Below are 23,078 nucleotides of genomic sequence, written 5' to 3'. Positions count from 1 at the left end.
GGGGGCCGGACCTCGGCAGCAGGGGGGAAGCAAGGGGAGCCTGGAAACAGAGGTGCCGCTGCGTCGCTGGGGAGTGCCTCGCCTCAGGCCTGGGCAAAGGGAGAAGCCCGAAGCCTGCCCGGAGGGAGGTGGCCAGGGAGAGGGACGGGGACCCGGAGCCCCTGGAGGAGCAGGTACAGTGGGAGGGAGGCTCAGGGCCCCTGGGACATGCTGGAGGGGTCCCGGGCCTGGGATGACCTGGCACCCTTCCCCGGCCCCGCGAGCGACCACAACCCCTCCAGGCAGGACAGCGGCACAGGGCATACAACTTGCTGCAACTCGCACCGCATGGACGAGGCAGCCCGGGGTCTCGGCTCCGTCCCCTCGGCCACGCTGGCCGAGCTGTGCCCAGGTGGAACCGGAAGGTCCCGGCCCCGAGTCAATTTAAGCCAATTAAGGTTGGCACGATGAAAGCACCCAGAAATGGTACAGCTCCTGCCCTCTCAGGGCCTACGGACCATTCTAGGCAGCCAGCCCAGGCCGGGGACTCTCTGGCAGGCCTGCAGCCCTGACGGTCCCCGGTCACTTCTGTTCGCGGCTGTTTGGGTGACTGCCGCTGTCCTTATTTAAACTTGGGGAGGACACGGTCCGGGCTTGCAGAGACCCTGGGGAAATGAGAGCCTACGCTGTGGGTACAGTAGCAAGCGGTCACCCCAAATGGACCTTCATTTAACTGATGGCTCCTGTCCGCCCCATGGCCCACTGAGTCAGCGAAGACCAAGGTCGGCACGAGCTCCGACGTCAGCGTCGTGGGCCCCCCGAGCTGGGTGGAAAGCCCTGGGCCTCACTGAGCCCCTGTGGTTTGGGGTGGCTTGACCCCCTCCACCCCCCGGCACCCCCACATCCTGCCGCTCGTGCTCTCTGGGACAGGGTCTTTCCCATCCCGAGGCCACGACCGCCTCCTGCGTGGGTCAGGACGCCGTTCCTGCAGTCCTCCAGCCCCCCGCCCCCACGCACCTGACCGCGCAGGAGACTTCCTGTGGCCTCAACAGCCGCGTGTCTCAGCTGAGAGGGCAGGACGCCTTCCCAGGGACCTGCGGTACAGATGGGGACGACACAGGGGCGTGCTGTGGGGCATCCGGGCTGGGAACTGGTGAAGAGTTTCTGGAGGAAGTTGCTCTTGACTCGAGACTAAAGGAACTCATGGGCACTCACCCAACAGGTGGAGATGGGCAGCGACGGCTGTGCCAGGCGGAGCGGGCGCCAGGGGCTGGGGGCCGGGTGGGGCTGGGGGGCAGACCGTATGGGGTGGGGCTACAGGGGCTGCGGCAGGGGAGCCGGCCGGCCCCTCGAGGGATGTGGCCTTTTGCTTGACAGGGAAGGTGGTGACCCAGAGCAGGGTGGTGTGACAAGCCCCCCAGCTGGAGGGGCACCTCGCCGGTGGCAGATGGGACGCAGAGCTGGCATGGTGGGGGTGAAGGAGCAGGAGCGGCCGTGGCTGGCAGTCGGGGCACCAGGGGGCTACTGAGGCGGGAGGGGTGGCAACCCAGTGATGGGAACTTGACCCCGGGGACAGCGTGGGGTGGCAGGAGAAGTTTGTGCTCCAGTGAAGTCCCTCTGGTTGGGGAGAGTCTGGGCACTGCGTCACTCAAGGGCCGACTTGGTGCAGGGAGCCCCGGCCAGAGGAGGGAGGGCAAGCAGGGCCCGGGTGCCTACTGCGAGGATGGGTGCTTCTGCCAGGTCCGTGGCGAGGCGTGAGGGGTGCCGGCCAGGTGCCTGGGATGCTGAGTCCCTCAGCAGGCCTCCAGGATGTGCCGTGCCTGCCAGTGGGTCCCAGGCTGGCCACCCTGGAGCCATCTGGTCCCCGGTCCCCTCCTTGGCCAGCACTGATGAACCCTGGACCCTGCTCCCCACTCTAAGTGCAAATGGGCAGGGGGGCGGGAGACAGAGCTTGAACCGGTAACACGCCAGTGGTCCTGTGTCCTGCGGCCCGGGGTCTCGGCGAGGAGGAGAAAGGCACGCAGCAGGGCCACCATCGCAAGCCGAGGTCCTGGGTGGGACCCCGGCACGGGGTGGAGGTCGGGGGAAGCGAGACTGAGAGGGCCGCGGCGTGTGGAGGCAAACCGAAGCGGCCTGCGCCGTTTCCAGCCGCTCTGGAAAGGGCCCGCCCTGCCCGGTGCCCGGAGGCTCTGCCACTTTGTCGCCACCAGGAGAGGCTCACGTGGCAGCCCTGGAAGGAGCCCTGCCCTGCTCGGTGCCCTATGCGCCCGTGCTCTCAGGCCCCGGGGCTCTGCTCTTCCCACACGTTCCCCGACCCCGGCCCGCGCCCGGTCAAGCCTGAACGGCTGCAGCCACCCCCCTGGCCGCCCCTTCCTGGCCCAGCACTTTGGAGGGTCCTGGCACAAGCGAGGCAGCCAGAGGCACGGGGCTGCCTGGGCAACAGTCCGGGTCACTCAGGGCCCCATGGGGTCTGCATCCCCCACGCCACCCAATCCCCTCTCCCCGGACTCACGCCTCCTTCCTGGGGTTTGGGCACCTCGAGTGCCTTTCTCTCCGTGGGGCCCTCTGCCAGGAGCACTTGTGTCTTTGTTCTTTCTCAATGGGCTTCTTCAAAGGCCGACAAGAAAACGCAGGGAAACATCTTCAGCGCCTTGTAGTAGGCCGTGGGTTCTTAGACATTATACAGAAAGCACGTGCAACAAGAGGAAAAACAGATGAATGGGACTTCATCAAAATGTCAAACTTTTGTGTCTCAAAGGACTTCCTCATGAAAGTACAGAGGCAACCTACAGAGTGGGAGAAAATCATCACTAATCATATACCTGATGAGGGCTTAATATCCGGAATATATAAAGAGCTCTTACAACTCAACAACAAAAAGACAAACAACTCAATTAGAAAGCAGACAAGGACTTGAGCAGACATTTTTCCCAAAAAACTGTATATACAAAAATAAAACAAAAGCTATATACATGGCTAATAAGCAGGGGTAAAGAGGCTCCACGTCATTAGCCGCTAGGGAATTGCCATTCCGAACCACGATGAGACAGCACGTCACACACACTAGAATGGCTACTTTTAACAAAAATGGTAAATAACAAGCACTGGCAAAGATGTGGAGAAATAGGGACCTTCATTCATTGTTGGTGGGAATGTAAAATGGCACAGCACCCGGGGACGTTGTCAGTGTACTCAATGCTACGCTTTCGAATCAGACACTTGAACATGGGGAAATGATTTTTGTGCTGTATGTGTTTTGCTACTATAAAAGTGTGTTTACACCTGCCTCTTCAGAGAGGCCACCCTGACCCCCAGCTCTCTTTTGTCTTCTTCCCCGTTGCTCTTCTTGCCACTGGGAAGGGGCTGCGTCCTTGACTCTCTCATTACCTGCCTCTCCAGCTAAATGGATCAAGGCAAGAGTTACTGCAGTCTCATCACCCCCCATCCCAAGACACCTAGAAGATGCTCAATAAATATATCACATGAAGAACTGGAAGCAGGGAGCATGGAAGGCTAGACAGGAATGGTGAGGGACAGAGGGTGGCATGGCTGTCATTTTGTTCCCACATCTTCTGGAAATGAAGGCTGCTCTGTGCAGCAAGTGCCGGGAGAGTCAACGCTTACCCTTTAAGTGCCCAAACTTGTACGACGAGAAGAACTTTGGATGGGGGTTTTCTAGTGTCTTCTCTGCCTCCCAGGCCTCATCAGCGGAGGGCATGTTGGGAGGCGCCCTCAGGGCTGTGGACCCCTGCTGGGGATGGCCTTGACCCTCTGCCTGCTGTTTAGAGAAGCAGCTTTGTCTGGATGAGTGGAAGGTGGTGGAATCCAGCCCGCTGGGAAGAGGCAGGGGCAGGGGCTCATCTAAGCGTAAAGGACGGGATGTGGGGATGTCCTTTTGGGCCGCCCGGAGGCCTCTGGGCTTTTCTTCGGAGGGCTCTGGGTTCTGTGGTTTCTGTGAGTGGTGCTGGGTCAGAAACCCGGACCCGTGGCCAAGTTCCACTTCTGAGAGGATTCCCTCAGAGCCAGGAGCCACCCCGAGGCCAGGGGTGGGTACCCGCCGGAGCTGTGTGCCATGAAGTGAGTCTGTACCTGGCGGCCTGCCTTGGGGGATTGTGCCCGCTCTGAGCTGGAGGAAGGAGATGTGGGAGAAGATGGGGCAGGAGAAGCCAGGGAAGGCCTTGTCTTGGAAAGTCCCAGTGGTCAGTGATGCTGGGCACGACGAAGGCCACCGGAGGGGTTGGCCTTGGCGTGAGCAGTTCTTCGAGCGTGGTAGGGGGCCTGGCAGCGGGGTGGGACAGCAAGCAGGGATGGCAACTTTGCTAGCACCTTGCTTTGTCATCCAAAGGGCAAAAGGACGGGGAGGGGGCTGCCACCTGCTGTGGCACAGGGCCCTGGGGGGGTCACCAGTGACCTGTGGCTGCTCTTGGCTTTCTCCTGTGTCCCCTCTCCTTCTCACCTCTCTCCCGCCCGGTCTCTTCTGCCCCCTGCCCTCCTTGCCCCTTGCCCACCGCAGGCCCCTGAGGGCAGCAGAGCCCCCGTGTGTGCTAGGCCGTGACCTGGAGCCCAGCTGGCCCCGTCCATGGCTTGGCCTGCTCGCTGGACCCCCGTGCAGCCCCGGGCCTGAGACCGCTAGCTGCCAAGGCCGTGCCAGAAGACCGCCTGGCATTTCTAGCATGCCTACAACCCAGACCGAGGCTTAACCAGGCGAGTGAAGGGAGTGCCACGGGGTGGGCAAGTGGAGAGCTTGGGGCTGGCAGGGAGTGGGCAAGAAGGCCGCCGTGAGCTCCCCGCCCCTCGGCCACATGTCTCCCCAATGGGTTTGGTGGCCATGCTTCCATGTCCCATGGCGGGCGGGGCTGGGGTGGCCCGGCCGGAGAGGGGCGCCTTCCGTGGGTCACGACTTGGATGGAGAGCAGATTGGCGGGACAAGTTCCAGAAGCCCGTACCTCGGTTTCGTCTCACCCATGCCCCTGGGTGTCTTCTCGCCTCCTTCTCCCCCAGGTGCGTGCACTGTGGCCCCCTCCCCACCGCGCCTCCTCCGTCGGGGCCCGGGACCACCGGTGGCTGCCTGCCGCCACCTGCCGCCGAGGCCGCGCCCGCCAGAAGGCCCGGCACGATGGGCGACATGGCCAACAGCTCCATCGAGTTCTACCCCAAGTCCCAGCAGCAGCGGGAGGGCGCCCAGGCGGGCGGCTTCGGGTGCACGCTGGCCGAGTTGCGCTCCCTCATGGAGCTGCGGGGGGCCGAGGCGCTGCAGAAGGTCCAGGAGGCCTACGGCGACGTCGGCGGGCTCTGCCGGAGGCTGAAGACCTCGCCCACGGAGGGTAAGTGCGGGCGGCGGTTTTCCGGAAGGACCCTGACTGGCCCTCCTCACGGCGCTCCTCCAGGCGCTGTGGGAACGTTTCCGCAGGGCCCCCCACAACCTCGAGGAGGGGCCGCCTGCACGGCCTGTGCTTCTCCGCCCGCCGGGCACTGGCCCTCTCTCACTCCCAGCGCCCCCCGGAGCTCTGGCTCCTCTGCTCCACTCTCTTCCTTGGCTTAAATATAGATGGAGCGCCAGAGAGGGGTGGTGGCAGAGGCGGAACTCGCCTCAGAGACCCCCGTGCACGCTCAGCCCAGGGGCCCCGGGTGCAACAGGCCCCAAGTTGAGATCCAGACTCCCTGCCAAGGATTGGGGCGGGGCGGCCTCCCGTGGACGGAGGAGGAAGGCTTGGCTCTTGTCGGTGCATTTGGGGGTTTTGCCCACTGGTCCCACCCTGGGTTCAGCCATGGGGGCTGGCAAAGGAGGAAAGGGTGCAGGCGAAGGGACGGCACAGTGGGCCCAGAATGCCAAGCGGAGGTGGCACGGGCCACGAGCTGTCCCAAAGAGGTGAGGGCCTGTGGTGGTGTCGGTCTGAGGAGATCTGCGGCGTGAGCGGGTGAGCCTGGGGTCTAGGAAGCCGAGCAAACGTGTTCTAGAAGGCTCGGGGAGGAGGGGGCATCTGCCATCTGGGCTCCACTTCTCTCTTCTTTCGGCAGCAACATCTCCCAAAGGTGCCCCCCTGCTTGGCCCTGCCCCGGCCTTCCCCGTCCCCGATGCTGGGAGGCACCGACTGTGCCAGAGCCAGGTGCAGCCCCGGGTCCCGGGAGCCTGGGAGTGTGCTCTGGACCGGCTGGCACGGCCCTGGCTGGCCCGGAAGCTCCGCTGGCCGCTGGGGCAATCCCAGCCCCAGGCCTGGCCCGTCCCTCGGCCACGCCGAGCCCTAGCCCGCTGCTGATTGATGCCGTCAGCTCCTCGTCGTGCAGTGCCACCTTCCTCCACCCAGCGCTCGGGCCTTGGCCACGGCCCTTGGCCATCGCCAGGCCCTGGCCATTCCGGGTTATAAATAAATCTCTTGGACACAGTCGGCCCTGTCCATCTCCTCTGCACCCACCTGGCCTCGGCCACATCGCCTCCAGCCTCCTCCCCGGCCTCCCTGCCTCCACCTTCGCCCCAGCCCCACCCCGATCCCACGACTCTCGCCACGGCACCCTCTGTCCGTGGGGTGGCATCTGGACTGGGGGCTGGAGGGGCAAGCGTGGGGATGGGCGGGTCCGGGAGGGGGTGGGCCAGCAGCCGGCTGAGGAGGGTCTCTCCCTTGCCGGGACCTGGCCTTGCCACCCTCTAGCCTGGGCCACGTGGCGTGGGGGCAGATGGCTCAGCTCCGTGCCAAAGGACCCCTTTCGCCCCCTCCTCCTTCCTTCCCTGCCCATCCGGCCTCGGGGCCCCGAGGAGGGTGCAGGGGAGGGTGCTTTCGCCACCTGGGCGCTGACCTCTCCCAGATAAAAGGAAGCAGATGGGCTGGAGCTGGCAGCGTTTCTTTGCCTGTCAGGCCTTGTTAAATATTGAAAATGTCAAGGCCCCTGGGAACCTGCCCGACTCTGCCACTCTAGCAGGGGAGCCTGCCGGCCGCCTGGGGGGAGGGCGGGCTGCCCAGTGCGGGGAGCCTGCCTGGCCTGGTCGGCAGTGCACAGACCGACAGGCGCGGGCACCACGCTCGCCAACTCGGTCCCGGGAGGGGCGACTCCTGCTCCCCGGGTGCCTCGGCTGGCGCCCCCAGACCTCTGGCCTGGGCCCCTCCTGCTCACCCTCGCTCAGGTGCCATGGCCGGGGCTCATGGGAGCGGCCCAGTCACCACGCCGCCTGCCCCCAGGCCGCCGACCTGGGGTCCCAGGAGGCAAGGCGGGTACTGCCCCAAGGGGCGGGGGCCAGCAGAGGGGTGCTTTGTGGGGGCGGGGAGGCCGGGAGGGGCGCCTGGCATTAAGCCGCCCCGACCGCCACTGCCTCAGCCTTTGTCAAGATCCAGAAGGATTCCGGAACCCATCTCGAAGCAAGCCCCTCCCGGTTGTCAGGTCTCTTCCCTGGGCCCGGGGCCTTCCCCTCTCTGGCCACATGGGCGCATTAGCTGAGAACCGGCATCCCCTCCAGCCCCGACGTGACATGGTCATAATCCAATTGCGATGGCATCTGGCCTCTGTTCTGGGCAGGCTGCCCATCTGTGTCCATGCCAACCGGCTGCTTCCCTCCCACCGTGCCCGGGCACCGGCCTGCCCTCGGGGGCCTGCTGCGCCGGGACCGGCTGGGAGTGGGGGGCTGCAGCTGCCGGCCTCCACGCCCCCGCCAATGGGCGCGGCTGCCAGCGCCGTGGGGGCCCCCCCGGACCCGAGGCTGCAGGCCCCGGCTGGGGAGTGTCAGCCTGGCCTGGGGCTGGGGGGGGGGGTGGAGCCCAAGCAAAGGGGCAGGGGCGGGAGGGAGAAGCGTGGCTGCAGCATCAAGGGCGAGTCAAGGCCAAGGGAAAGGCTGATGGAGAGAGGGAAGGGAGGTGAGGGGCAGGGGCCGTGGGCCAGGCGGCCGTGGGGGGATGGGGCCAGGAAGATGCAGACTCCCAGAGTGCCCCAGGGACCGGCAGGGTCTCTGGAGGCCCAAGGTTCTGGTGACCGCCTGCTGTGGACCATCCCCCCCTCCTGCCCCCGTTTCCAACTTCCCAGGGCCTCAGGGCTCTAGGCAGAGAGGCCCCAGCCTCTCACCTGGGTCCCTGGCCCAGCCAGGCCCCACCGGCTCGGCTCGGGAGCTGAGGTCCTGAGCTCCTCCCAGACACCCGCTCTCCCACCCCTGCCCCCTGCTTGGAAAGTGACGGAAACCCGAGCCCATGGGGCCCCTGTGCCCTGAGGCCAGGACGAGAAGGGCAGGGACAGGTGCAGGCTGCTGGGTGGGCGGACACTGTGGGGCCACGGCCGAGCAGACACCTCAGCTCCAGTGCCAGGCGGGGGCTGGGCAGCCTGCCACGTGTGCTCCGGCCAGTCCTTCCGCGCAGGCTGGGGCCCCTGCCCCCAGCGCCCAGCCTCTGAGCACTCGGGCCTCACCCTGCCCTTCCCATTCCCCACACCCATTTTCTCCTTCCTCACTCTCGTGGGTGAGTGTCGCGTGCAATCCCGAGAAGACCGGGAGTGTGCTGTGGGCTGGGACCCCGTCCCTGCTGGCCGCCCCCCTCCCTCCCTGCAAGGGGGCCTCAGGTGTAGCCCCAATCACACAGGGGGAACCCTGTGCTGCTTTTGTCTGTCCACTAGGTGTCAGTGTGGGACTGGGCATTCAGGGCCTGAAATCAAAAGAAGGAGGCTAAGGCTGGGACCGTGGCAGCTCTGGACTGAGAGGTCCAGATCAGCCTGGGGAGGGCTTGGGAGGCCGCTGGCCTCCCATGGGGCCTCGGGCAAGCTTTGGAAGCTTCCAGAATGGAGGCTGAGAGCTGTGCCTGCACCACAGCGTTATGGAGCCCCTGAGTCCTGGCAGCTCTGGGAGTGGGCAGAGTCCCCAAAAGGTCAGAAGCTGACTCTAAGCACCCACGTTGGCGGGGCCTTCCTGGGTCGGCTCTGGTCCAGGACCTACTTGCTAGGTCCCCACCCGGCCTCCTGCGGGGAGCCAGGCCCCTTCCCCAGCGCCGGGCCTTAGCCCGCCTTCCCTCCTGCCCTCCAGGGGCTGCATGGGGCTGGGAGCATTCCCTGCGCCCTGTCAGGCCACAGGGGTGCCAGGCCCTGGCTCTGCAGCCCCAGCGAGGCTGACGAGGCCTTAGAGCCGCTGGAGCCGGCCCTCTGGGGTCCCATTAGATGGCACAGGCTCCGTGTCCCAGGCACATCTGACCTGGAGCTGGGTAGCTGGGGCTGCAGAGGGGCCCTGGGCTGCGGTCAAAAGGCCCGACTCACGGAGACAGGGCCGCAGTTTCCCCATCAGCACCCTGGTGGTGTTGGATGAGCACCTTCCTCCCATGCCCACAGCCCCTGGGGAAAGCTGGGCTCCCCCAGAGTGGAAGGGAAGTCACGGGTGGCGTGTCCGCCGAGGCCTGCCTGTGTGCTCCCCCGTCCCGTTCCTCCCGGGTCAGATGGCAGCACCAGCCCCACCCCAGGGTGGGCTTCCCGGCCTCTCTCGGCACCCCCACCCGCCTGCCGCCCCGCTGTGCCTCTGGCCTGGCTTCTCCCCTCTCCTCCCCAGCCCACCCCGTTCTCCCACTCATCCTTCTGGCCCCCTTTCTCCTTCTGGCGTGACACTATCAGCCTCCCCCGTCTGAGTTTCCACAAAGTGGGAGCGCTTCGGACAGGGATCTGCTTTCTCCAGTCTGGAGGCTTGAGGTCCAAAACTGAGAGGCTCTAGGGGCGGCACCTGCCTGGCTGCCTCCGCTTCTGACAGTGGCCTTGGCTGGTGGCCTCATCGCCGCCACCCCTGCCTCCACCCTCGGGTCCGTCTGCCCCAAATCCCCTCTTCTGAGGACACCCACTGTGGGAGTCAGGACCACCCTTGGCCAGGAAGGCCTCCCCTGAACTCGGTGACGTTTGCAAAGACCCCAGTGTCAAGTAGGGTCCCATTCACTGGCGCCGGCGGCTGCTCGGGACTTGAATCTTTCTTTCAGGGGGACACAATTCAACCCACCAGAAACTTGCAGCCTGCGCTAGCTCTCCCATTCCCTCTGCTGCTTCTCTCGGAAACTTCCATTAAGCAGGGCTGCGCTCCCCGTCTCCAGTGGCCACCCCACTGTCCTCAGCGACATGGGCACAGTGGGCCACTCCCCACTTCGGGGGACTCATCTGTGTCTTGTGGCTCTGGCCAGGTGCTCCTGGTCCCATGCCCCGGGGCCCCAGCTTTGCAGGCCCTTCCCACCTTCCGGGAGATGGGACACGTGCCCCAAGGCCCTCGCCCTCGGGGACCCAGCTGCGGTCAAGGTCAAGGGCTCTCTGGAATGGCCATGGCCTGAATTCAGCCTGGGGCTGAGCTCCCACAGTGAGACCCCTCGGAAGAAGACAGGGACTCCAAATGTTTGGGGCAAGGGAGAACCTTCTAGACTACACAGGCCCGTGTCCTGATCCTCCACCCACACTTTTGGCAGCCAATGGACACCACACTGAGATGTGACTGGTGACGCCCCCGCTAAAGGCGTCCTGCGCCTGGCCTGCCCTCCCCCCTTGGGGCCTCCACGGATAGCAGGGGGCTGTTGTCTTTTGCTCCTACATCCCCGGGCAGCACCGGGCTGTCCCTGGCCCAGCTGGCTTTCCTCTGTGCTTCCCTCTGTTGGGCGTCATCACGCCCCTTTGGGCCCCCTCTGGGACTAGCCACCAGGCGTTTACGGGAAGTTTCCCCGGGGGGACCCAGGTGGGGCCTCCCTTGCTGGGGCTCACAGTGTAGCGGGGTGGGCGCCGGGCGGGCGCACGGGGCCGGCCGGGACCATGCCGTCCCTCTGTGCTTCTGCTCTCCCTCCCCGGCCATGGCGCAGGCCTGGCGGACAACGCCAACGATCTGGAGAAGCGCCGGCAGATCTACGGGCAGAACTTCATCCCTCCCAAGCAGCCCAAGACCTTCCTGCAGCTGGTGTGGGAGGCCCTGCAGGACGTGACGCTGATCATCCTGGAGGTGGCCGCCATCGTCTCCCTCGGCCTCTCGTTCTACGCGCCACCTGGCGAGGAGAGTGAAGGTGAGGGGCGGGCGGGCCGCCGGGGCTGGACGGGCCAGGCGGGGTCGGGGCGGCCGGCCGGGAGGCCCGCGTGGCGGCCCTGAGCGCCGTCTCTCCCGCCTCTCGCCCTCCTCCCCCCCGGGCGCTGGGCACAGCCTGTGGGAAGGTGGCGGCCGGGGCGGAAGACGAGGGCGAGGCCGAGGCCGGCTGGATCGAGGGGGCGGCCATCCTGCTCTCGGTCATCTGCGTGGTGCTGGTTACGGCCTTCAACGACTGGAGCAAAGAGAAGCAGTTCCGGGGCCTGCAGAGCCGCATCGAGCAGGAGCAGAAGTTCACGGTCATCCGGAACGGGCAGCTCCTCCAGGTGCCTGTGGCCGCGCTGGTGGTGGGCGACATTGCCCAGGTCAAGTACGGTGAGTGGAGGGGGGGGGAGAGTGGTGGCACGTGCCTTCCCCTGCAAGGGGGGCTGGACGGGAGGGCCGCTGGGGCATAAGGCAGAGGTGCCGGAGAGTTCCAGAGCCCTGCGCAGCTCAGGGTGCTGGCTCTCCCCACAGCCTCTGTGGGGGCCTCCCTGGCTGCGGAGGGAAGGGACCCCCGGGTGAGAAGGGCTGCGGGGACCCATTGCTCTGGTTCTGGTGGCCTGGCCGGCCCTAGGGGACCTGCTGCCCGCCGACGGCGTGCTCATCCAGGGCAACGACCTGAAGATCGACGAGAGCTCCCTGACCGGCGAGTCTGACCACGTCCGCAAGTCGGCCGACAAGGATCCCATGCTGCTCTCGGGTGAGTGGCGGGCGGGGCGTGCCCGGCGTGAGGGACCCTGGCCAGCCATCTAGCTCAGCCAGGGCCTCTGGGAGAGGAGCAGCTCCTCTGCGGGCCTGGGGGTCCCCGCCTGGCTGGGGCTGAGGCTTCGGTCTGGGCTTAGGCGTAGACACAGTCTGTCTCTGCCAGGCACTCATGTCATGGAAGGTTCTGGAAGAATGGTGGTGACGGCTGTGGGTGTGAACTCCCAGACGGGCATCATCTTTACCTTGCTTGGAGCTGGCGGAGAGGAGGAGGAGAAGAAGGAAAAGAAAGGTGAGCCCAAAGTGACTTCCGGTTTCCAGCACCAACCGGGGGCTGACCCTCCTTGCGCCTGCCCTTTCTTCAGCGCCTGACCTCTGGTGCCCCCTGCTGGCCCAACCCCAGGCTCTGGGCAGAGCCAGCCCTCTCTTCGGATTCCTCTTGGGGTCCCCCACTTTTGAGGCCTTTGCCCCGGAGCCAGCAGGTCCCCTTAGGCTGCTACTCACTGGAGCCTTCGGGGAGCGTGGCCCTGAGCTTTCTAGCCGAGGCAGGGGTTGGCCTGGGTGGAATGGGATCAGAGGGACAGGGGCCTGCTTCTCTGCCTTGGGAGGACGCTGCTGCAAGCCTCGTGCCCACCCTTGGCCGGCCCGGCCCTGGGTAAGGCGCTGAGGGTCCCAGGCCATCACAGAGCCAGGTCTCCCGCAGAGGTGGGGGGCTCCTGGGAGGGGCACGGAGGGAGGGCAGAAGGGACCAGTCTTCCCAGAGGACAGCAGCCGCCTCCTCCAGGGCCAGGGGCAGCTAGACTCAGGGCAGGGAGGGGTGTGGCCGCCGGGGGTCGGTGGCACTGTCCCTGAGGGGCAGATGTCTCGTGGGAGCCCAGTTTCATAGCGGCGGCAGGCCGTTCAAACCTCAGCCCACCCTTCCCCTGCCTGCCTCCCACAACCACAAGTGCACTTCGCCTCTGAGAAAAGCCACCCGGGCCCTCCTGGCAGGGCCAAGAAACCACCAGAAGCCTGCCCCTGGGGTCCTGGGGCCCCAGGGCACAGGGCGTGCAGAGAAGAGAGAGGTGGGTGCGTCCATCCAACTCGACCAGGTCCCTTGCCTCCCTTGGCTCCTCTCACCCCCTGAGGCGGCTCCAGTGGCCTCAGGGTAGCCCTCCACCAGGCCAGGGCCCCAGGGTGGGCAGGCCTCCCAGGGGAGGGGGCCCCGGGGGGAGAGCAGGGGCAGCCACGACCCTTTCCCAAGCTCTCCTCGGTGCCAGCCCAGGCCAGCTGTAGGACCCGGGCTGCCCCCACGGGTGCCTCTGTACCCTCGTCCTCATCCAAAGGCATTCCCAGGTCCACCCACGTCCCCCACCTCCTGGTGCCCTTTGACCTGTGAGCCTCATCACCCTTCCCAAGATGCTCTCCCGCTCTTCCCCCTCCCCACTCCTGCCCCCTTTCCGTCACATTCACCCCAAACGCTGCTCCTCAAGGAGGTGGCGCTGTGCTGCCACTGTGCATCTGTGGGTGTCCCCCACCAGATGTCTCCTTCATCTGTGACCCCCCCACACCCTGCACACACACCCCTCAAGCACCCCTGGGCAAAGAGGGCCCACTGCTGGTCTCTCCTCTCAGGGCCCCTCTGGTGCCTTTGGGCTGCCAGACCCCACCCCACTGCCTGCAAGCACCTGGCACCCTGTGTGGGAGCCTGGATCCCCGGTGACATGAGCCATTGGGTGGTGGCTGGCAGGTAGGGCCCACAGGAGAGCCCCTCTAAGTGCTGCAGCCCCCAGGATGCCCTGGGCTCAGCCGCTTCATGGACGCTTCTCAAGGACTGGCCGTCCCTGGAACCGAAGCAGGACACAGTGCTGTCCCCTTGGCCGGTGGCCCCCGCCCCAGCCACTGATGCCTGCCTGTGTGCAGTCCCGGGCCTGCTGCCGTCCATTCAACACACCCTTGCCAGATATCAGGGCTCCAGAGGTGCCCGTGGCGAGGCCGCTGCCCTCGGGGAGCTCCCAGCCTCGAGGAGGGCGGAGGTGACCAAATTCCCCCGCAGGAGACGTGAGCAGGCACCCCCACCCTGCCACGCCCGTGGCCAATGGCCTGGGGCCCCCGAGCCAGCCTCGCCTTGGTGTTGGCAGCGACCTGGGGACTCGGTCCTTTGTCCCTTTTAAGCATGCATGGAGCTAGCTGCCGAGTGCCCAGCGCAGGCTGCTCCTGAGGCTGGGATGGCCAGGCACTAGCTGCCCAGCTGCCAGCAGTTAGAGACCCTTTCACTGGTCCTGGGGAATGCTGGGGAAGGGCCCAGGCCCGGTGGCAGAGCAGGGTCCAGACCCCTGATAGCTCTAACTCCTTGGGGCAGCCATCCTTCTGGAAACTTCCCACTGCTGGCCACATGGGACCCAGCTGGCCCAGGGTTCCCCCAGAGCTGATCTCAGGGGCCCACCGTAGCCTGGGGCAGGGCCCACTGGGGAGCGTGGCCAGGGGTCTTGCTCGGGCAGCCCAGAAGGGCCAAGGAGGCCATGTCCTGGGAGGTGACGAGAGCCCAGGGCACGGAGAAGCCCACCGTCAGCGGCACCAGGGCCCCGACTCCACCTGGCCCAGCCCCTCTCCTCCTGCTGCCCCTCTCTGTGCGGCCGCCCAGGCCGCGCCATCTGTGCCCAGCTCCGCCCTTGGGCCTCAGTGCGCGTGCGAGAGTGTGCCCGTGTGCCAGGGCCCCGCTGTGTTCTCAAGCCTGTCTGTCGTCCCTCTCCCGTTGTAGGCAAGCAGCAGGATGGGGCGACGGAGAGTAGCCAGACCAAAGGTAATGCGTACCGACGCCGGCCGGGGATTCCGAGCCTGGCAGTGGGTGCGCAGGGGCAGGGGTAGGGCGGGGGCCGAAACTCGAGGGCAGGTGAGTGGGCCCCGAGGTCCCAAGCTGGGGCCCTGGCCCTCTGCAGACAGCATGGGGGGCTCAGGCGGGGGGCGGGGCGCCTCCCCTCAGCAAGCACTCATGGATGCCTCATGGGTAGGGGCTCCCCCGAAGGCTCTCAATGTACAATGAGGCAGCGAGGGGCCCCGGGCTGTGGGTTTCCCTGAGGGCCTGGGGCCCCTCTGCTCAGCAGCTGGGGCACTCCCTGCTGTGACAGGCAGGCTATCGAGTGCCCAGGAAGACCGAAAAGATACTTCAGGGCCAGTGCCAACCCAAAGAGGAAGGTAGATGTTAGCGCCTTCCAGAAAAAGCCAGGAAGGGGGTGGCTGGTCAGTTGAAAGCACTGGGAATTGGAAGGTGGGTAAAGCTGAAAAAGGCGAAGGGGGCATACTTGCCTACCCCAGAGCTGGGAGGACATCGGGGGCCGAGGGGCCGCCTGCGGGTGGGAGCCCTGAGTTGGGGAGTGGGGGGGGTGGGAAGTGGCCCTGCATGCAGCACCAGGCCAAGCGGCTCCTCTGGGCAGGGCCGTGGCTGAAGAGGGTGGGTTCTGGAAGGAGCCACTGGTGAGGAGGGGATAAGCCGTGGGCTGGGAGAGAGGGAGCAGCGGGGGACGAGAGCTACCCGGTGGGCACCCCACGAGGCGACGAGAGTGGCGAGGGAGAAGGACGAGTCCTGGGAAGCTCCCGGGCCCCTGCATGAAGATGCTGGGAGGAGGCGGGGGAGGCGGCCGGGCGGACAGGGGCAGAGGTGAGCAAGGCAGGCCCGCTCTGAGCCTGGCCCAGCAGCAGCCCATTGCCCGGCTGCAGGGGTTGATGGGAGAAGAGCCTGCCTGAGAGGGGATGGAGAAGCCCAGAGTGGGGCGAGGGTCCCGGAAGCCCTGGGCCTGCCTGAGGGGTTAAGGCGTGGAGGCGGCCTGGGCCTCCGGGGAGTGTGGGGAAAAGAGCCACCCGGATGGCAGATCTGGGCCCTCAGGTACTGGGAAGCGGGCCACGGCCCCAAGTCCTTCTGGGCTGCGCCAGAGCTTGAGAGGGCAACCGCAGCGGGGTCCCAAAGCTGAAGGCGGCCAGGCCCTCACCTCGCTCCGGGGTCCCTTTGTGTGCAGCTAAGAAGCAGGATGGGGCTGTTGCCATGGAGATGCAGCCGCTGAAGAGCGCCGAGGGAGGGGAGATGGAGGAGCGGGAGAAGAAGAAAGCCAGCGTGCCCAAGAAGGAGAAGTCGGTCCTCCAGGGCAAGCTCACGAAACTGGCCGTGCAGATCGGGAAAGCAGGTGAGCAGCCTGGCGGGCAGGGCGACGGGGGCCCGGCCGGGGAGAGGGGGCAGCCCCGGAGAGGCACGCTCAGGGGAGGGGCGGCACGGGCCGACAGGAGGTCACTTCTGGAAACTTCCCGGCTGGGGCTGCAGCAGGCCGTGGCCGCCACGTCCCTTACCGCTTCCTCCGTCCCCGCCGTGGGCTCCGCGGCGGCCGGCCAGGGCTGGTGATGTCCGCCATCACCGTCATCATCCTGGTCCTGTACTTCGTGATCGAGACCTTCGTGGTGGACAGCCGCGTGTGGCTGGCAGAGTGCACGCCGGTCTACGTGCAGTACTTCGTGAAATTCTTCATCATCGGGGTCACCGTGCTGGTGGTGGCCGTGCCGGAGGGCCTGCCCCTCGCCGTCACCATCTCCCTGGCGTACTCCGTCAAGGTAAGAAGAGCCTCGATGAGAGGGCCGGGGACCCCTCGGGGCCCTCTCGCCCCGCCCAGAGAGCCAGGGGCGATGCCGTTGAGCAGGGTGGCCGGGCCAGGCGATGGGGACGGCGGTGACCCGAGACGTGGGACGGGCGGCAAGGGGGTCCCCGGCGAGCGCACGTGCAACAGGGCCGGCCGAGAGGGTGGAGGGAGAGCTGACGGTGGTGGCGACGTCTGCCCGCACCCCACGAGCGGGGCGCCCCCGGGGCGGCTGGCTACCCAAGCCCTCCCTCCCCCCCCCCATCCACACCGTTTGCAGAAAATGATGAAGGACAACAACCTCGTGCGCCACCTGGATGCCTGCGAGACCATGGGCAACGCCACGGCCATCTGCTCCGACAAGACGGGCACGCTGACCACCAACCGCATGACCGTGGTCCAGTCCTACCTGGGGGACACCCACTACAAAGAGATCCCGGCCCCCAGCGCCCTGGCCCTCAAGATCCTGGACCTGCTGGTCCATGCCATCTCCATCAACAGTGCCTACACCACCAAAATACTAGTGAGCGGGACGCAGGCCGGGCGGGGGCACGGGAGGGGCAGCCTGGGCGGGGGCGGCCCAGGCGGGCGCAGGGGGCTCCCTCGCCGCTCCTCGGAACTTCCGCCCAGAGCTGGGACGGTCCCCAGGTGCTGGCCGTCCTCCCCACCCCCCATGGCCTGGCAGGGAGCTCTGGCCCCAGCCCTGGACGGCGCCTGCCACATCCAGGCACCCCTTCCCAGCCAGGGGGTCCCTTTGCTGCCAGGGCGTGGCCTGGCCGACCTCCCCGAGGGGCCCTCCTTGGTTCCCTGGCCCGCACACCTAAGCGACAGGGCAGCTGCTGCCGGGCAGGGGCATGGGTCCCCGGCACCATGCTCGTGCCGTCCTCCCTGCAGCCTCCAGAGAAGGAAGGTGCGCTTCCACGCCAGGTGGGCAACAAAACCGAGTGTGCCCTGCTGGGCTTCGTCCTGGACCTGAAGCGGGACTTCCAGCCCGTGCGAGAGCAGATCCCTGAAGACAAGCTGTACAAAGTGTACACCTTCAACTCCGTCCGCAAGTCCATGAGCACGGTCATCCGCCTGCCCGACGGCGGCTTCCGCCTCTTCAGCAAGGGGGCCTCAGAGATTCTGCTCAAAAAGTGAGTGGGACACAGCAGGCGGGCGGGCGGGGGCTTGGGCTGGGAGAGGGGGCTGCAGGGAGAGCTGGAGGGGACCCAGTCCCTTGACTGTATCGTGGCAAATGGCCCAATTCACGGAAAGTACCACTTTGCCCCCTTTAAAGGGCACGGGGCAGGGGAGTTGAGTCCATTCACCAGGGGGACACGGCCATCACTTCTAGACGGTTCCAAAATATTCTCCTCACCGACAACCACAGACCTGCTTTCTGCTTGTCTCTCTGGTTTGGTCTCTTCTGGACCTTTCCTCTAAATGGAATCCGGCAATATGTGGCCTTTTGAGTCTGGCTTCTTTCCCCGAGCCTGCTGTCTTCAAGGGGCATCCGTGGTGTGGCTCCTGTGCCACGGTGTGGATGGGCACGCTAATACGTAACGCTGCTTCTGGTTCCTGGGCACGTTTTCGTGTAAGTGTACACCTTCCGTCCTCTTGGGAGTACAGCCAGCAGTGGGCTGGGCTGGCGCAATCGTTCTTCTGTTGAATCACTTGAGGAAGCACCTCAGTGGATGCATATACCAAAATGTGTGGTTCTACATTCATCTGTTGATAGGCACTTTGGACATTGCCACGTTAAGGCACTCGTGAATAATGAGGCTGCGAACATGGGTGTGCCAATGTCTGAGCCCCTGCTTTCGGTTCTTTTGGGTCTGTATGGAGGCGTGCAACTGCCAGGTCATAGAGTGGGTCGTGGTTTATCTTTTCAAGGAGCCACCAAACCATTTTCCACAGCAGCCACACCATTTTACATCCCCACCAGCAGTGCACAAGGGCTCCGCTTCCTCCGCGTCCCCACCAACACCTCTTACTTTCTGTGGTTTTTTAATAGCGGGTGAGCAGTGATACCTCACCGTGGTTTTGATGGGCATTTCCCTAACGACCAATGACGTTGAGCCTCTTTTCATCTGCTTCTTTGGCAAAATGTCTGTTCAAGACCTTTGCCCACATTTAAGTTGGATGGTTTGTCCTTTTATTATCAAACTTTAAGAGTTCTCTACATATTCCAGAGACTAGACCCTTATCAGATATACAGTTTGCAACAATCTTCTCCCATCCTCAGGGTTGTCTTTTCACTCTTGATAGTATCCTTTGATGCACAAAAGTTTTCCATTTTGATAAAATCCCATTATCTGCTTTTTCTTTTGCTGCTTGTGCAAGGTGTCTTTTTGAGGTGATGAAAGGTCCTAAGATCAGTGGTGGTTGCACAAATCACTTGATTTGATTGCACACTTGAAACAGGTGCCATAGAGTTTGTGAACAGTATCTCAACAAAACTGTTTTAAGGAAAACAGTGGAGGTAGCACCCGGCCCCGCCCCCATGCCCTATGGCTCCATCCATCCTCTTGGCCTTGGCCATGCCTCTTGTTCCCCTCCTGGCCCTGCCCTAGCCACTGCCCCACCCACAGCACTGTGCTCCTTATCCAGAGGGTCACTTAGTCCCTGGGTGCTACCAGAGCACTGCAACTCAAAGTCGCAGTTCTGTAGCCAGGTCGCTAGGTTCCAGTCCTGGCTCTGCTCCTTGCTGACAGTGCCTCGGTTTCCCCCTCTGTAACATGGCCCTAACAATCATCCTTGTCTCCTGGAAGTGGTGGGAGAATTGCCATCATCCATCCATGGACCCAGAAAGCCCTCGGTGAGTGGTAGCTTTTCTCATCGTTCCCTTGGTCTCCACTCCCTGGCCTTGACAGTGGGCGCCTCCTTCACCCGTCTCCCTCATGGGCCTGGCATTCAAGGGGTTGCTTCCTCACCCCCTTTTCCTTCCACATCAGCTCTGCCTCGGCCCCATTTGGCCCCTCCACCTGCCTTTGGCTCCTTCACCCCTCTTCACCCCATGCCCCCTGCCTGGAGTCGCCACCTCCTCTCCCCCAGCTGACCCCAGCGAAGCTTCCAGAGTTAGCCGAGATCACCCTGAGCTGGCTCGCCTCCCCTCCTGGCCAAACAGCGCAGCTAGCACATCTGGCCAGCAGCTTCCAGGTTTTGCCGATGCGCCATACGCTTGCCCCCAAGCCCCGAGAGGCAAAGGTGACCGTCCCCAGCCACCATCGAGACCGCCGCACGGAGCCTCTGTCCACAGGCGAGCCCCAGGACATCCGGGTCTCTGCCGACCGGGGCCCCGACAGCTGGGAACCAGGTTGGCACTGGGCTTCACCACGGCTATCTCCTCTTGTCCCCTCCCTGCCACCACCTTGCCCACTGCCTAGGTGTACCAACATCCTGAACAGCAACGGCGAGCTCCGCGGCTTCCGCCCTCGAGACCGGGACGAAATGGTGAAGAAGGTCATCGAGCCCATGGCGTGCGACGGCCTCCGCACCATCTGCGTCGCCTACCGGGACTTCCCCACGGGCCAGGAGCCCGACTGGGACAACGAGCAGGAGGTGGTGGGCGACCTCACCTGCATAGCGGTCGTGGGCATCGAGGACCCTGTGCGGCCCGAGGTACCCGCCCCCCTGACACCTGTGCACTCCGCTCTGTCCTGGGCTGACTGGCTTTGAATCTAGCCCCACGGGCGTCGGCCTTGAACTTAAACATGACGCCTTCTGGGCTGTCAGACCCCTTCCGGCCGGGGCGTAGCGGTCAGAAAGGCTGGTAAAGCCTTCCGTGGTGGCACCTCAGGGGTCCCACAGGGATGGCAGCCACTGCGCCCCATCAGCCCCTCCTCTCAGCCTGGGCTCACACCTCTGAGGCCCCTCCACGGCTCTCTCTAGGGCTCCTGCAGAGATTCAGGTAGCAGGGGATGGCTCCCGGGTTCTGCTTGGGTGAAAGGCAGTGGCGTAGCTGAGCTGGGAAGACAGAGGTACCGCAGGATTGGAGGGTGGGTGGGAGCTCTGGGTCACAGGTTTGGTCAGGGTCACATGAGGTTCGAAAGCTACCCTCCTAGGGAGGTCAAGTGGGCAACTGGCTGTGGGAGAAGAGAGCTCAGAGCCAAAGTCCTGGCTGGAAAGAGGTTCTAGAAGCATCTTATATGGGTGATGTCACCAGTGGGGTGTGCGGCCAGCATGGAGGCGGGAGAAGCCTGTGACTTGGCATTGGGAAGTCATCGGTGACCTTGACCTGAGCAGTTTCAGTGGGATGGGAAGGCAAGGTGCCAGCATGCCCTGATGGCTTTTCCTACATGTTTTCTGGAAAGGGAATGGAGCAAGAGGGCAGAAGCTAGACAGGGATGGAGGGAAGAAAAGGTGGGGGCTTCTGTGGGTTTTTAAGGACAAGAGATCCTGGAGAGGGAGAGCCTGCGGCCTCTGGAGGGTGGCAGGCGCAGGGGGTGTGGGTTGCCAGATCCTGCAGGCTAGCCTGAGGACACGCCATTGTAAGAGCCGCCTGGGTGGCGCAGGTGGGAAGAGGGAGGGAAAGCTCTGGGCTCTCCTTTGGCAGACCAGCCTGCATGTATCGGATCGCATTCCAAAGCCACCCAATTCCAAAAACGTTGCCTGCCACGTCAGAAGGCCGGCATGCCTTGCTGTCAACAGAGAGGTCTAGTGGGTGGAGGAGAAAGGGGCCCCCACGGGGAGAAAGGGATGAACTTGACCCCAGCCTGGAAGAAAATGGATTGCCACCAAGGAGTGGGGGCGAGAGTGCCTGCGAGAGACCCAGGGAAGGCCAGGGGGTGGGCTGAGTCCCCCCGCCCTGGCTGAGCAGACGGAGAGGGTGCTGGCGGCGTTAGGCAGGGCCGCCCCGGGAGCACTGGGCTTGGGACTTGCCGTTGGAGAGCCATCGAGCCCCCTTATTGGGCCAAGGGGGAAACCGAGACACAGCGTGGTGAGGGCCCGTGTCCACGGATGCACAGCGAAGGCAAGGGAGAGCCTCTGGAGGGGAGCCACCCCCACCCCATGACAGCTGCCCCTGGCTGGCAGGCGGCTTCCCAGTGGGTGGGGGTCCCCGGGCTTCTGCACCCAGCCGTGCGAGAGTGCCGGAAGGCCGGAGCTCCTGTTTAGAATGGAGGTGTTCCCGACTCCCAGGGTCCCCTCACGAGCCGCCCACCCCGGCATCCACCTCTGCCACTGGGTCGAGGACAGAGGAAGGGGCCTGGCTGGCCTGTGTGGAAAGCCACCCATGGTCCCCGGAGCTCGGGGAGCCTTCAGCCCATTCTCCCTGGCCGGGAGCCCTGCCGAATGAGTGCACCCAAGCGCTGTGGATTGCAGGCCGGCGGCCTTAGAGGCATTCGTGGGCCTAAGAAACACACCTGCAGCCACGTCTTCTGTCCACTGAGGCCAGGTCAGGGGGCCTGTGGGGTGGGGGATCAGCCCGAACCCCCCACATCCGTGGGATGAGGCCCCCGCGTTCTCAGAAGCGACACATTATCGTTTTTTGTAAGTGCTCCGTTTAAAAACCGTGATCAGAGGCCCAGTGGCCAGGACATCCTTGCCGGGCACGGACCGCTGGCCTGCTCTCCGGAAACGGCCCGTGGAGCCGGGACAGCTCCTTTCTGCCTTGAGTGGCCCAAGACAGAGTCCAGGGGGCGGGTCCCACGACATGGTCTGGCTGCGGAGGCGAGAGCGACCCCCACAGAGACGGCTGGCGGGTGGTCCCCTTGGCCGAGGAGGGGGCGTGGAGACGGAGGTGGGGAGGGCGGACGGCCTTGGCCAAGCCGCCCAGGAGGCTTGGAGGTGGGGGACGGTTGGCGCTGCTTGGGCCAGCGCGGGACCCCCGGGGAGAGGTGGTCGCGTGGGAAGGGGCAGACGCAGACTGGCGCCCACCTGGGCCACGCGGGGGGCCCAGGTCAGCTGCTGCCGGGGCTCAGGCTCGTCCCGGCCACCAGGTGGCAGCAGAGGCCTGGCTTCCAGCCGCCCCAGGCTCTCCTCGCCTGGCCTCGGATCTTTTCGAAAGGGCAGGAAGGGTCCCTGAGGCTGGGAGCAAAAGGGGGTGTGCCAGGAGACCCCTCTGCCACAGCCGGAAGTGGGGTCCCCTATGGCTGGGCCCCAGGCGCCTCTCTTCTCCACCCGCCCACTCTTGGCCTGGCCGTGGGATGGAGGGCCCCCGACTTCCCTCTCTCAACCTCCAGCCGGTTTCCCGCTCAGCTCCGGGATGATCTCTTTGGCTTTCCCTTTTAAATCCAGAATCTAGTATGAGCTGTGCCAAATGACAATAACCTACACAAAGCCATGTTCCAGCATCCCTTTTCATGTCCAAAATACGGTTCTAAGAAAAAGAGTCATGCTTTAGAAAAGTGTCTTAAGTTTTATATTGTAAAGAGAGTGAGAAGTGGGAAGCGGATGTGACTCAACTGATAGCGTGTCCACCTACCATATGGGAGGTCCAGTGTTCGAACCCGGGGCCTCCTGGCCCATGTGGTAAGCTGGCTCATGCGCAATGCTGATGCGTGCAAGGAGAGCTGTGCCACGCAGGGGTGTCCCCTGCATAGGGGAGCCTCACGTGCAAGGAGTGCGCTCCATAAGGAGAGCCGCCCCATGCGAAAGAAAGTGCAGCCTGCCCAGGAATGGCGCCACACACACACGGAGAGCTGACACAGCAAGATGACGCAACAAGGCGGCGGACTTGGCCCAGTGGTTAGGGCGTCCGCCTACCACATGGGAGGTCTGAGGTTCAAACCCCGGGCCTCCTTGACCCGTGTGGAGCTGGCCCATGCGCAGTGCTGATGCATGCA

At 64.6% G+C, this 23,078-nt stretch overlaps 1 protein-coding gene across 4 annotated transcripts in view; it reads left to right on the top strand.

Annotated features, from left to right (window-relative positions):
- Positions 1-23,078, top strand: part of ATP2B3 (ATPase plasma membrane Ca2+ transporting 3) — a 60,778-nt gene that overhangs the window by 12,816 nt on the left and 24,884 nt on the right. For all 4 annotated transcript variants that reach the window (XR_011647925.1, XM_058292166.1, XM_058292167.1 and 1 more), the window contains exons 2-13: positions 4,493-4,683; positions 4,981-5,303; positions 10,755-10,952; positions 11,087-11,344; positions 11,586-11,711; positions 11,880-12,005; positions 14,454-14,495; positions 15,706-15,870; positions 16,074-16,288; positions 16,592-16,834; positions 17,206-17,447; positions 19,680-19,914. Coding sequence is in view for 3 of the 4 variants with exons in the window: in XM_058292166.1 (XP_058148149.1) it covers positions 5,096-5,303; positions 10,755-10,952; positions 11,087-11,344; positions 11,586-11,711; positions 11,880-12,005; positions 14,454-14,495; positions 15,706-15,870; positions 16,074-16,288; positions 16,592-16,834; positions 17,206-17,447; positions 19,680-19,914 (2,058 nt within the window). In the remaining variant the exon portion in view is untranslated. The remainder of the gene's footprint in view (positions 1-4,492; positions 4,684-4,980; positions 5,304-10,754; positions 10,953-11,086; positions 11,345-11,585; positions 11,712-11,879; positions 12,006-14,453; positions 14,496-15,705; positions 15,871-16,073; positions 16,289-16,591; positions 16,835-17,205; positions 17,448-19,679; positions 19,915-23,078) is intronic.

The sequence above is a fragment of the Dasypus novemcinctus genome, chromosome X (assembly GCF_030445035.2).
Source record: "Dasypus novemcinctus isolate mDasNov1 chromosome X, mDasNov1.1.hap2, whole genome shotgun sequence".
Classification (NCBI taxonomy): Eukaryota; Metazoa; Chordata; class Mammalia; order Cingulata; family Dasypodidae; genus Dasypus; species Dasypus novemcinctus.
Note: the sequence above shows the minus strand (reverse complement) of the source record. Positions and strands in the feature narration are given on the sequence as shown.